We start from the raw sequence: 14,435 nt of genomic DNA on the forward strand, positions 1-14,435 counted from the left end.
TATTTTTTTTGTGTGTGTGTGATGGGACCACTTTCCTCTTGAGTATTACCTATAACTGTTAAAATCCTGACTCCATAACAAATTATTCTTTTAATCTTTTCTTTAAATTTAGGATTTCTTTGATAAGAAATGGTGACAAACTTCCATCTCAGGATCATTTGATTGTTCAAGAATACATTGAAAAGCCTTTCCTAATGGAAGGTTACAAGTTTGATTTACGAATTTATATTCTGGTAACATCGTGTGATCCACTAAAAATATTTCTCTACCACGATGGACTTGTGCGAATGGGAACAGAGAAGTACATTCCACCTAATGAGACCAATTTGGTAAGTGATACCAGACACTATGATTTTATTAATTTATTCAACATCTATTTTTTAAAACACCTATTGTGTATAAATGTTAAATGAACAAAGTTCCTCCTCTCAGGCTTTTATAGTCTAGAAGAATTATATACATAAATAAGACTGCCTCTAATTTAAGACAACTTTGTGGAAATTAGAAAAAAAAGTGCCTGCTGCTCCAGGTAGGCTAATTAGGAAAATACACCCCATCTGGGTGCTGTGAGCATGAGGATGGATTTCAAAGTATATATGTGTGTGTAGTGGTCCTGGATAGAAATGATTGATACAGAAATACAAATTAAAATAATATGCCATTGAGAAATACAGATAGTGTTATAGAATTGAGTGTAGGAATAGGTTTTGTTCAGCTTCTCATGGGAGAGGTGGTATTTGAGCAGTCTTTGTATGAAAGGTATGGTTTAAACATGTAGAATGTGGGAGAAAGTACATGAAACAGAGAAAGCAAAAGTTATCAAAAAGTAGAGTTATGTTTTGTTGGAACAAAAGAGAAGATTTAAAATTTATGTTGATCAATTGTGAAGTAGAGACATAAATTGGCAGTTTCATAGTACGTTTTTAATTCTGTTAAGTGGAGATTTTTTTAAGTATTTTTCCATTAAGATTATCTTTGTGTAACCATAACATATTGATGAAAGTCATAACTGTGTAGTTTATGAAGGTCAAACTGTAATTTATTATCATAATTTATCATGAAAGTCATAAATGTAATTTATAGTTTATGAGAGACAAACCGTAGTTTATTATCCATACTTCAAAGTTTAGTTAACCTCTACCTCTATTTTTGGATCTACTAATTACAGTAAAAAAAATACCTAATTAAGGATTGTTTCCCATTTTTGTCAAAGGCCTGGTTATTGTTCTTCTATAATATTATGCACATAATGACTACATTGAGTGGTCATTTTCCAAAATTAAATGACTAATCATAAATGTTGCTACGTTCAATTAACTAAAAAATGTTGTAAACCTGGCAAAGGAAGAATAAGGGAACTGTCAAAGTTTTTACAGGGAAGGAAGATAAAAGAAAGAATCATCTCTTCAAAGGTCATAAGGTGTGGATACATCCAAACTCCAAGAAATGTTTGAACTCTACTGCATTCTAGACATTGTGCTGGTTTTGGAAAAACGGTGACCGAGACAGATACAGTACTTGATCTCACAAAAGCAACAGTCTAGTGGGGAGGCAGAAAATAAAATAAGCAATTATAATACCCAGTGGTAAGTGTAATGGTTTAAGAAACTGAGAATGCTATGGCAGTGCATAGCAGGAACATCTAACTCAGTTGGAGATACAGTTAGAGAGGGAGTTTGTAAAGTGAAATCTGAAGAGTGAGGGGTTAGCTAAGTTAGAGGTGGGGTGGGATGGGTTAAGACTCCAGGTAGAAGAATGGCCCAGAGGTAGGGAGAGTGATACGTCTGGAGAGAGCACACACGTTCAATATGGCTAAAGTACAGACTAAGACATCAGGATGGAGAGTCCCAGACGCCAGATCTTGGTAGATCATGGCTAGGATTTTGGAACTTAGCCTAAGAAGAAGGGAAGCATTGAAAGATTTTAAACAAGGGAAAGAAGGAATGAGATTGTTGTCTTAAAAAGGTCACCTGATCTATAGTGTGGGGAATGTGAGGTGGGGCTGTAGATGGATAGGGGAGACTAGAGTAAGGGAGACAAGAAGCTGTATTCTAGTCTAACCACATGTGAGAGACAAGATGACTTAATTTGAAGTGATAGTAGGGCAGGACTACGAATAAGAACACAGATTTCAGATATATTTACGATACCATGGGTAACACTGATATACCAACAGGTTGATTTGTAGAATAAGGGAAAGAGAGAGAGAAATTAAGGATAAAACTCAAAAGAGTTTTGGCACAGCAGTTGGGTGGATGGTGACATTCACTGTGATAGGGAGTATAGGAGCTTTTAAAGTTTTGCAGAAAGCTGATGTGTTTGATTTGAGATGCCTGTGTGACTTCCAAATGGATCTATACTATTGGCATTTGGATATAGAGTATAGGTCTAAAGCTCAGATGAGAGAACTGAGCTACAGGCGTAATTTGGGGCTTATCAGTTTATAGATTATAATTAAAATAGTTGGAGTGGGTAAGACTGGATTATATATATGTAAGGCAGATAGTCATGTTTTGAGAGGAAAGAGTAAAGGAAGAGATAGGAAAGGGTAAGACTTGAAAGCTCATTTAGGTGATAAAGTGATCTATTCTAATTTCTTAAGTTGGATGTATGTGATTTGCTTAAGTACACTGGGTTAGGAAATCATATTGAAAGATTGGGAGTCAGGAAATGTGGCCTCTAGGTTTCGCTTTGCCAAGTGCTCTTGAGTCACATAATCTCCTGTCTTTGGTTTTCACATATGAAAAATGATGTTCTCCTGTATAAACATCAGTGTTCCTCATATATCTCTAAAATTTCATGATTGAGTTCCTACATGAAGATATGAAAAATTTAAAAAGTGAAGTGCAAAACTTTATCTAAAGTGAGATCACTCTTATGTAAAAGATAAGTTTAAGAAAAAAGGTGGAAAAAATAAACCAAAATGCTCCCATTGGTTGTTTTTGGACAGCAGACTGCTTCATATTTTTTTCCTTCTTCGTATTTCCAATTTTTAAAATAGTGTGCATTTTGTCATGAGCTGTATATTGATAAGCTACATGTAAGGAAATCATAAGAGAGAATTTTAGAAATTGAAATATAATAAACATAAATTTTTTTTGCCACCCCGTGTAGCAGTCAGTCAATCCTTGAAAGGTTCTGTATATTCCAATTCATTATTTTGAGCCTATACACTATAAAACAGGGTAGAGAATAGTTATATACTTTTTATGCATTGCAGGTTGCTATTTGATTCAGAGCTGCCATCACTTCTCCTTATGGCAAATGTCCAACTGACAGTGAACTGTTTAGAAGGGGATTTTTGTCAAGGTAGATGTGAAATTGTGGAATTTCCAATGCTACATATAAAAGTAATGTTTTAAGAAAAATGCAAATTTCCATTTCTTATTCACTTTTCCACTAGGATAGCTAGAGTTTTTATTACTGCTGTTAGTATTTTTTTTAAGAAATTCCTGCCAAATGGAGAGCTCCTCAAAAAATTATTTTCCAAACAAAAATAATTTCTATTTTGGAAACTAAGAAATGTTATAGTTTGATTAATTTCCTGTTTTCTTTAAATCAAGCACTTAAAATTAGACAAGTATGAGGTTATGCTCTTTCTTTTAAATATCACTTAAAGTGATAATTTTCATGAAGGTAGGGACTATGTCTGCCTTGTTAATCTTTGTGTCCACAGTGCACAGCACACATTCCTGCCAGTGGTGGGTGCTCCTTAAATATTGTTCAATGAACAAAAAAAATTCTTAATTACTGGTGGGCATATGGATTAATAAACAACATGTAGCTCATATGATCAGTTCTGCTTCAAAGATTTCAATACTGTAGACTTAAGTAACTGCAGTGAAAATAAAATATGATATAAATATCATTTGTTATTAACAAATCAGAATAGTAATGATGTGCTCAAAGTATGTATTCATTGTGATGCAACATTGCTATCTAAAGTGGTTTCTGGGAATAGGATCATGAGGGTGGGATTTACAGACCTCATGAATGTTTATGATAGATTGATAAGGAGCTATTAATGTATATTAATTGACAATTATGAGAAATTTTAAATTTTGTATTCTTTTTCAAGTTTATTTGAGGATAACATTGTCAACAAACATAAGAATATAGAGAGACTAAGACCTAAGAACTCGAGTATGGAGCGCTATAAATTTGCTGTTAATCATTTAGACATTTGTACAGCATCGTGTGGTGCTTCTGTCTCCTGACTCTGAGTGCACTCTGTCTTGTTAACAAGTTACAGTGATCTTCCAGTCAGGATGGGAGGGCAGAGGTTGAGGTTGGTATCCTGCCTCTAGGTTTCTGCTACTTACTTGAGCTTTTACTTTTAAATCTTTGTTTGAGAAGATATAGAATACTCTCTCAGAAAATTCCTTTCCCAAAACAAGTTAGGATGAAAATTTTAGAAAAACATTAAAAACAAACCAACTAAGAAAAACAAACTTCAGAGTTACAGCATTTTTCTTGCTTAGCAATATGTAGTTTCACATTTTCATTTAATTACTCTATATATCCTTATTATTTTCATACTTTCTATGGTAGATATCTTTTCAATAATATACAAAAGTAACTTTGAAGGTGACTACTTTCACAACCTTTTTTAGAAAAATGTGCCATTGCATTTTGAAAATTACCTTTATAATCATTAAATTATGAATATGTATATTTTAAACTTTAAAATTGGCTTTCCTCTTTGGATGCTTTCTTTTCTGTGAAATGTCATGGTTCTAGAGTCTCATAGGTGATAACAACTTTGGTTCTGACTTGTTACAGACCCAGTTATACATGCATCTGACAAACTACTCTGTGAACAAGCACAATGAGCATTTTGAAAGGGATGAAACTGAAAACAAAGGCAGCAAACGTTCCATCAGATGGTTTACAGAATTTCTACAAGCAAATCAACATGATGTTGCTAAGTTTTGGAGTGATATTTCAGTAAGATTATACCATTTCACAGTTTTAACTGTCTTTCCTCATATTAATTGAAAGGATCATCAACCATTTTAAATAAAGAACGGATTACATTAGATTGGGCAGATAAAGTGTGCTTTTATGAAGAAAGTGAAATTTGTCATGGACCTTAATAGATAAGTAGTACTTTTACTGCTAGGATCGGAAAGAGGGAATGCTAAGCGGAGGCAAAAGCATGAGTAAAGGCATGGAGGTATGAAAATAGTTCAAAGTGGCCCAGGTTGGTGCATATCATATTTGTGGGAGATACATGAAGACTTAATGGCTGGAAAGATATGTGGAGCCAAGTTTTAGGTCTGGAAATCAAGGCTTCACTTGGTAGGCAGTAAGGATTCATTCAGTTTTTAAGGGAGGAGATTAATAAGGCCAAAGACCATGCATGCATTTGAAAGATAAATATGACAATGGGTATAGGATGGATTAGAGTGAAGACCAGAAGTAGGTAGAGGAGGGCATTTGGGAGTAGTTTCAGGGAAAGAATGGCCTGAATTGAACCACAATAAAAGAGGTGACAATGAAGTAGACCTTGAGATTAACTGAATGTTTAGAATGGGGAGGGGGGAAGAAGTATTCAGATATTCTTCTGCAGTTTTGAGGAATAATTATAAGGAGAATGGGTGTGGCCTTATTTGAAATAGAATAGGAAGGAATTTATTTTGAGAAGATGTAGAGCTTAGTTTTGCAGATGAGAGAAAAGAGTTCTATTCACTTATTTGCTCGTTCATTTATTCAGTAAACATTTATTGAACCCATAATATAAGCCTGTCCCTGGCTGATAATTTGAGGATTTATAAGATACAGCTCCAAGCCTCAAAAAACTCAAGAGTTTGGTAGGAAACACTTGCACATAAATTGTACTTTTCTTGTTAAGTAGTACTTTTTCTTGTTAAGAATTGCATGTACTTACAGATGTCTGTTGAAGGTGAATCGATAGGATAGTATAAAAAGAGAATAAGAGGAGATGAAGAAAGCAATTGTGCAATAAATTTTTATCTTAATAGTTTACTAATTTCATGAATTTAACTTAGAACTTTTTTTCGGTGACTACTTTATTGATGGTAATTTCTCTAAAAAGTAGCTGTCTGCATATGAAAACTAACATTCAGCAATACCTTCTATGAAGAACAGATATATGTGCTTTTGTGCTGGTCAAGAATAAATAAGAAATCAATAGAAAAGCAGGCCATGGAGGTTAAAAATGACTTTAATCACTCATAAGATCATCCTTAATGAATGCTTTTTATATACTTTGGGTACAAATCTACAAAATCATCTTTCAAAGCAATGTTGGAAATTCTCAAAAGCATTAGTGGAATTTGATTTGATTAGTGGAATTTGTATTTGGTTGTATCATTACTGATTTCACATATACCTGCAGTCTTGCCTCTGGATTCCTAAAAGTGTGCTGTTTTTATGTAGTAAAAACACAGATTTGTAATCCAGAGTCTAAATATTCATTCCCCCTCACTCTGCCCCCCCATCTCCCCACCTATCTTGTTTCACATAGACACTTAGTAGTCAAGGTTTTAACCTCTTTTTCCTACTCAGGTGATTTCAGTAATATCTCAAGATTTATATAACGTGGGCTTTTCTTTTTTATCCGCATATACTGTGGTGCTACCACGCATTTGTTATTTTGAATAGAATTTTCTAAGAACAGCCTCTTGTGGCATCTCCGATATCCCCACATACGTTCTGGGTTGGGATTCTTGGTAACAGCGAGGTTAACTTCATCTTCCATTTCTTTCTCTCATAATAAATACTGCTCCCACCAGGCAGCTGAATGTTTGTGTCTAACCAGATATATGAGGTGGAATTCCAGAAGAATAATAGAATAAATATAACAATAGTAGTTAAGTTGCTAACCCCTCTTGACGGTTTACTCTGTTCTAGGCACTATGCTAAGAGTTATACATGGAGTCTCATTTTGTCCTTCCATCAGTCTTTTGCAGCAGGTATTATTGCTATTGCCAGTTTACATTTTAGAAAAATGAGACAAAGTTTAAGCAACATGACTGAGGATGCACATCTAACAAGTAGCAAAGCCTGGGATAAAGCCAGAAAGTCAACTTTGGAGCCATTTTCTTAACTGCAATGCTATATTGCCTGTACCTGTAGAATGGGAGTTAAAAAGACAGTATATTCTAAGCAAAAACCAGCGAGACAGCTTTTCCACAATCCATAGCTTGTTCTCAAACTTCGGTAAACCAACTTTTTCTTTTATTAGCATTAGTAACTCACCCTAGTAGTATTATGTGTTCTCACAGAAAATGTTGACAGCTAGTTTGTTAATTGGCAGTACTCTGATTTCAGATAAACCTTATGAACAACAGAATCATCACTGCACAGAGAAACCCAGCTCTCCTAGATTCTGTCCTCTTGACCTTTCAGGCTTTGTCTAAGTGGAGGTTCTATAATGTTGTTTGTGAAATAGTTTACTGTCCTTGGAATTGTCTTCCCTCCCATCCCCTCGCCTTCTGTATGGTTTCTGAGAAGGCAAGCATGTGATCCTACCTTACTTATTTAACAAATACAAGCCGCATTCATAAATTTTTATTTGTTCACAGGTGATCTTGAGCATTTACTAAATGCCAGGCACTATTGTTAAGCACTGGGAATGGGGTTGTAAATAATACAGACAAGGACTCTGTTTTAACAAAAGAAAAAAAAAGATCAGCTGGTCCTACGCTGTGTAGTGACACAGTAATGAATGATGTATGGGTGCCTACTTTTGACTCAGGGGTCAGGGAAGGACTCTCTGAGTATCAAGGGGCCAGACATGGGAATATTGGGGGAAGGGTGTTCCAGGAAGAGGGATCAGCTAGTGTGAGAGGCCTAGAGAAGAGCAGCATGGCTGGAGCACAGTGGGCAGGGGGAGAGTTGGGTGAGAATAAGTCAGAGCAGTGGCAGGGGTTAGATGCCACAGACCTTTGTGAACCTGGCCAGGATGCTAGTTTGTAAGTCCAGGCCTGATTTCCATGTATGTAAATGAGATACAAAGAGATAAGGCTTTTCATCTTTTTTTTAAAATGACAATCTTTACAGGAATTGGTGGTAAAGACTCTGATTGTAGCAGAACCTCATGTCCTGCATGCATATCGAATGTGCAGACCTGGTCAACCTCCAGGAAGCGAAAGTGTCTGCTTCGAAGTCCTGGGATTTGATATTTTGTTGGATAGAAAACTAAAGCCATGGCTTCTGGAGGTAAGGCGTTTCTTTAAGAAGAAAGAGAACTGATCCCTCTTCTTTTTTTTTTTTTTTTGAATTTTATTTTATTTTTTTATACAGCAGGTTCTTATTAGTCATCCATTTTATACACATCAGTGTATACATGTCAATCCCAATCGCCCAATTCAGCACACCACCACGCCCGCCCCCCTGTGGCTTTCCCCCCTTGGTGTCCATATGTTTGTTTTCTATATCTGTGTCTCAATTTCTGCCCTGCAAACCAGTTAATCTGTACCATTTTTCTAGTTTCCACATATATGCGTTAATATACAGTATTTGTTTTTCTCTTTCTGACTTACTTCACTCTGTATGACAGTCTCTAGATCCATCCACGTCTCAACAAATGACCCAATTTCATTCCTTTTTATGGCTGAGTAATATTCCATTGTATATATGTACCACATCTTCTTTATCCATTCATCTGTCAATGGGCATTTAGGTTGCTTCCATGACCTGGCTATTGTAAATAGTGCTGCAATGAACATTGGGTGCATGTGTCTTTTTGAATTATGGTTTTCTCTGGGTATATGCCCAGTAGTGGGAATGCTGGATCATATGGTAATTCTATTTTTAGTTTTTTAAGGAACCTCCATACTGTTCTCCATAGTGGCTGTATCAATTTACATTCCCACCAAGAGTGCAAGAGGGTTCCCTTTTCTCCACACCCTCTCCAGCATTTGTTGTTCGTAGATTTTCTGATGATGCCCATTCTAACTGGTGTGGGGTGATACCTCATTGTAGTTTTGATTTGCATTTCTCTAATAATTAGGGATGTTGAGCAGCTTTTCATGTGCCTCTTGGCCATATGTATGTCTTCTTTGCAGAAATGTCTATTTAGGTCTTCTGCCATTTTTGGATTGGGTTGTTTGTTTTTTTAATACTGAGCTGCATGAGCTGTTTATATATTTTGGAGATTACTCCTTTGTCCATTGATTTGTTTGCAGATATTTTCTCCCATTCTGAAGGCTGTGTTTTTGTGTCTTGTTTATGGTTTCCTTTGCTGTGCAAAAGCTTTGAAGTTTCATTAGGTCCCATTTGTTTATTTTTGGTTTCATTTCCATTTCTTTGGGAGGTGGGTCAAAAAGGATATTGCTGTGATTTATGTCATAGAGTGTTCTGCCTATGTTTTCCTCTAAGAGTTTTATAGTGTCCGGTCTTACATTTAGGTCTTTAATCCATTTTGAGTTTATTTTTGTGTATGGTGTTAGGGAGTGTTCTAATTTCATTCTTTTACATTTAGCTGTTCAGTTTTCCCAGCACCATTTATTGAAGAGACTGTATTTTCTCCATTGTATATCCTTGCCTCCTTCTTCATAGATTAGTTGACCGTAGGTGTGTGGGTTTATCTCTGGGCTTTCTGTCTTGTTCCATTGATCTATGTTTCTGTTTTTGTGCCAGTACCATATTGTCTTGATTACTATAGCTTTGTAGTAGAGTCTGAAGTCAGGGAGTCTGGTTCCTCCAGCTCTGTTTTTTTCCCTCAAGAATGCTTTGGCTATTCGGGGTCTTTTGTGTCTCCCTACAAATTTAAAATTTTTTTGTTCTAGTTCTGTAAAAAATGCCATTGGTAATTTGATAGGGATTTCATTGAATCTGTAGATTGCTTTGGGTAGTATAGTCATTTTCACAATATTGATTCTTCCAATCCAAGAACATGGTATATCTCTCCATCTGTCTTATAGTCTTATAGTTTTCTGCATACAGGTCTTTTGTCTCCCTAGGGAGGTTTATTCCTAGGTATTTTATTGTTTTTGTTGCATTGGTAAATGGGAGTGTTTCCGTAATTTCTCTTTCAGATTTTTTATCATTAGTGTATAGGAATGCAAGAGATTTCTGTGCATTAATTTTGTATCCTGCAACTTTACCAAATTCATTGATTAGCTCTAGTAGTTTTCTGGTGGCATCTTTAGGATTCTCTATGTATAGTATCATGTCATCTGCAAACAGTGACAGTTTTACTTCTTCTTTTCCAATTTGGATTCCTTTTTATTTCTTTTTCTTCTTTGATTGCCATGGCTAGGACTTGCAAAACTATGTTGAATAATAGTGGTGAGAGTGGACATCCTTGTCTTTTTCCTGATCTTAGGGGAAATGCTTTCAGTGTTTCACCATTGAGAACAATGTTTGCTGTGGGTTTGTCATATATGGCCTTTATTATGTTGAGGTAGGTTCCCTCTGTGCCCAGTTTCTGGAGAATTTTTATCATAAATGGGTGTTGAATTTTGTCAAAAGCTTTTTCTGCATCTATTGAGAGGATCATATGGTTTTTCTTCTTCAATTTGTTAATATGGTGTATCACATTGATTGATTTGCATATATTGAAGAATCCTTGCATCCCTGGGGTAAATCCCACTTGATCATGTGGTATGATCCTTTTAATGTGTTGTTGGATTCTGATTGCTAGTATTTTGTTGAGGATTTTTGCATCTATATTCATCAGTGATATTGGCCTGTAATTTTCTTTTTTTGTAGTATCTTTGTCTGGTTTTGGTATCAGGATGATGGTGGCCTAATAGAATGAGTTTGGGACTTTTCCTTTATTAACCTGTGAAGCCATCTGATCCTGGACTTTTGTTTGTTGGAAGATTTTTAATCACAGTTTCAATTTCATTACTTGTGATTGGCCTGTTCATATTTTCCGTTTCTTCCTCGTTCAGTCTTGGAAGGTTATACCTTTCTAAGAATTTGTCCGTTTCTTCCAGGTTGTCCATTTTATTGGCAAAGAGTTGCTTGTAGTATTCTCTTAGGATGCTTTGTATTTCTGTGGTGTCTGTTGTAACTTCTCCTTTTTCATTTCTGGTTTTATTGATTTGAGTCCTCTCCCTTCTTTTCTTGATGAGTCTGGCTAATGGTTTATCAATTTTATTTATCTTCTCAAAGAACCAGCTTTTAATTTTACTGATCTTTGCTTTGTTTTCTTGATTTCTGTTTCATTCATTACTGCTCTCATCTTGATGAGTTCTTTCCTTCTGCTAACTTTGGGTTTTGTTTGTTCTTCTTTCTCTTTTATCTTTACGTGTAAGGTTAAATTGTTTATTTGAAATTTTTCTTGTTTCTTGAGGTAGGCTTGTTATAAACTTCCCACTAGAACTGCTTTTGCAGTTCTAGGTTTTGGATCATCGCGTTTCATTGTCATTTGTCTGTAGGTATTTTTTGATTTCCTATTTGATTTCTTACGTGATCTATTGGTTATTTAGTAACATATTGTTTAGCCTCCATGTGTTTGTGTTTTTTACGGTTCTTTTCCCTGTAATTGATTTCTAATCTCATAGCATTGTGGTCAGAAAAGATGCTTGATATGATTTCAATTTTCTTAAATTTACCAAGGCTTGATTTGTGACCCAAGATGTGATCTATCGTGGAGAGTGGTCCGTGCACACTTGAGAAGAAAGTGTAATCTCCTGTTGTTAGATGGAATGTCCTATAAATATCAATTAAATCTATCTGGTCTATTGTGTCATTTATAGCTTGTGTTTTCTTATTTACTTTCATTTTGGATGATCTGTCCATTGGTGTAAGTGAGGTGTTCAAGTTCCCCACTATTACTGTGTTACGGTCGAGTTCCTCTTTTATAGCTGTTAGCAGCTGCCTTATGTATCAAGGTGCTTCTGTGTTGGGTGCATATATAGTTATAATTCTTATATCTTCTTCTTGGATTGATCCCTTGATCATTATGTAATGTCCTTCCTTGTCTCTTGTAACATTCTTTATTTTAAAGTCTATTTTATCTGATATGATTGTTGCTACTCCAGCTTTCTTTTGATTTCCATTTGCATGGAGTATCTTTTTCCATCCCATCACTTTCAGTCTGTATGTGTCCCTAGGTCTGAAGTGGGTCTCTTTTAGACAGCATATATATGGGTCTTGTTTTTGTAACCATTCAGTGAGCCTGTGTCTTTTGGTTGGAGCATTTAATCCATTCATGTTTAAGGTAATTATCGATATGTATGTTCCTGTGACCATTTTCTTAATTGTTTTGGGTTTGTTTTTGTAGGTCCTTTTCTTCTCTTGTGTTTCCCACTTAGGGAAGTTTCTTTAGCATTTGTTGGAGAGCTGGTTTGGTGGTTTTGAATTCTCTTAGCTTTTGCTTGTCTGTAAAGCTTTTGATTTCTCCATGGAATCCGAATGAGATCCTTGCTGGGTAGACTAATCTTGGTTGTAGGTTTTTCCCTTTCATCACTTTAAGTATATCATGCTAATCCCTTCTGGCTTGTAGAGTTTCTGCTTAGAAATCAGCTGTTAACCTTATGGGAGTTCCTTTGTATGTTATTTGTTGTTTCTCCCTTGCTGCTTTCAATAATTTTTCTTTGTTTTTAATTTTGGCCAATTTATTTTATGTGTCTCGGCATGTTTCTCCTTGGGTTTATCCTGTATGGGATTCTCTGTGCTTCCTGGACTTGGGTGGCTATTTCCTTTCCCTTGTTAAGGAAGTTTTCGACTATAATCCCTTCAAATATTTTCTCTGGTCCTTTCTCTCTCTCTTCTCCTTCTGGGACCCCTACAATGTCAATGTTGTTGTGTTTAATGTTGCCCCAGAGGTCTCTTAGGCTGTCTTCATTTCTTTTCATTTTTTTTTCTTTATTCTGTTCCGCAGCAGTGAATTCCTCCATTCTGTCTTCCAGGTCACTTATCCATTCTTCTGCCTCAGTTATTCTGCTATTGATTCCTTCTAGTGTATTTTTCACTAAAGTTATTGTATTGTTCATCTTTGTTTGTTTGTTCTTTAATTCTTCTAGATCTTTGTTGAACACTTCTTGCCTCTTCTCGATCTTTGCCTCCATTCTTTTTCCGAGGTCCTGGATCATCTTCACTCTCATTATTCTGAATTCTTTTTCTGGAATGTTGCCTATCTCCACTTTATTTAGTTCTTTTTCTGGGGTTTTGTCTTGTTCCTTCATCTGGGACATAGCCCTCTGCCTTTTCATCTTGTCTGTCTTTCTGTGAATGTAGTTTTTGTTCCACAGGCTGCAGGATTGTAGTTCTTCTTGCTTTTGCTGTCTGCCCTCTGGTTGATGAGGCTATGTAAGAGGCTTGTGCAAGTTTTCTGATGGGAGGGACTGGTGGTGGGTAGAGCTGACTGTTGCTCTGGTGGGCAGAGCCCAGCAAAACTTTAATCTCCCTGACTGCTGATGGGTGGGGCTGGGTTCCCTCCCTGTTGGTTGTTTGGCCTGAGGCAACCCAACACTGCAGCCTACCTGGGCTCTTTGGTGGGGCTAATGGCAGACTCTGGGAGGGCTCATGCCAAGAAGTACTTCCCAACCTTCTGCTGCCAGTGTCCTTGTCCCCACAGTGAGCCACAGCCATCACCCACCTCTGCAGGAGACCCTCCAACACTAGCAGGTAGGTCTGGTTCAGTCTCCCCTGGGGTCACTGCTCCTTCTCCTGGGTCCCGATGTGCACACTACTTTGTGTGTGCCCTCCAATTGTGGAGTCTCTGTTTCCCCCAGTCCTGTCGAAGTCCTGCAATCAAATCCTGCTAGCCTTCAAAGTCTGATTCTCTAGGAATTCCTCCTCCCATTGGTGGATCCGCAGGTTGGGCAGCGTGACGTGGGGTCAGAACCTTCACTCCAGTGGGTGGACTTCTGTGGTATAAGTGTTCTCCAGTCTGTGAGTCACCCACCAGCAGTTATGGGATTTGATTTTCCTGTGATTGCGCTCCTTCTGCCATCTCATTGTGGCTTCTCCTTTGTCTTTGGATGTGGGGTATCTTTTTTGGTAATTTCCAGTGTCTTCCTGTTGATGATTGTCCAGCAGCTAGTTGTGATTCTGGTGTTCTCACAAGAGGGAGTGAGAGCACGTCCTTCTACTCTGCCATCTTGGTTCAGGGCCCCTGTGATCCCTATTCTTGTGTACTAAAACAAATGTTTCTTACATGTGTACTTGGCACAGTTGTTTCATTAACTAAGCAGAAAGAAGCCTGAATAGAGTATGTGGGAGGAAGAGAATGAGCATTCGGGGAATAGAACAGTTCCGATAGTGGGTCAGTGTATTTAATCTTACTTTTCCCAAATTAGCACTGGGTGAATTTCTAGGTTAGGCATTTTGCATATAGGCATGGATCTGCTTTTACTGATTTGTTGTCTACTCTCTCCACTATTTTCTCAGCCTCACAGCTCTACCAGTTCATGACTTCTGGTTGTTGTCTTTCCTCTCCGTGGGTGCCTAGGCTGCAGGACTGTAGCTCCCTGCCTTCAGTGTGTCTCCCCTTCAAACTCTCTAGGAGG

The 14,435-nt window shown here is 36.9% G+C and overlaps 1 protein-coding gene across 6 annotated transcripts in view; it reads left to right on the forward strand.

Moving 5' to 3' along the window:
• Window positions 1–14,435, forward strand: part of TTLL7 (tubulin tyrosine ligase like 7) — a 154,266-nt gene that overhangs the window by 70,958 nt on the left and 68,873 nt on the right. For all 6 annotated transcript variants that reach the window (XR_002645650.3, XM_022580987.3, XM_022580986.3 and 3 more), the window contains exons 7-9: window positions 113–329; window positions 4,783–4,947; window positions 8,029–8,187. Coding sequence is in view for 5 of the 6 variants with exons in the window: in XM_022580987.3 (XP_022436695.1) it covers window positions 113–329; window positions 4,783–4,947; window positions 8,029–8,187 (541 nt within the window). In the remaining variant the exon portion in view is untranslated. The remainder of the gene's footprint in view (window positions 1–112; window positions 330–4,782; window positions 4,948–8,028; window positions 8,188–14,435) is intronic.

This window comes from Delphinapterus leucas, chromosome 1 (assembly GCF_059928025.1).
Source record: "Delphinapterus leucas isolate spDelLeu-1000000601 "Yukka" chromosome 1, BTC_Dleu_Yukka2, whole genome shotgun sequence".
Taxonomy (NCBI): Eukaryota; Metazoa; Chordata; class Mammalia; order Artiodactyla; family Monodontidae; genus Delphinapterus; species Delphinapterus leucas.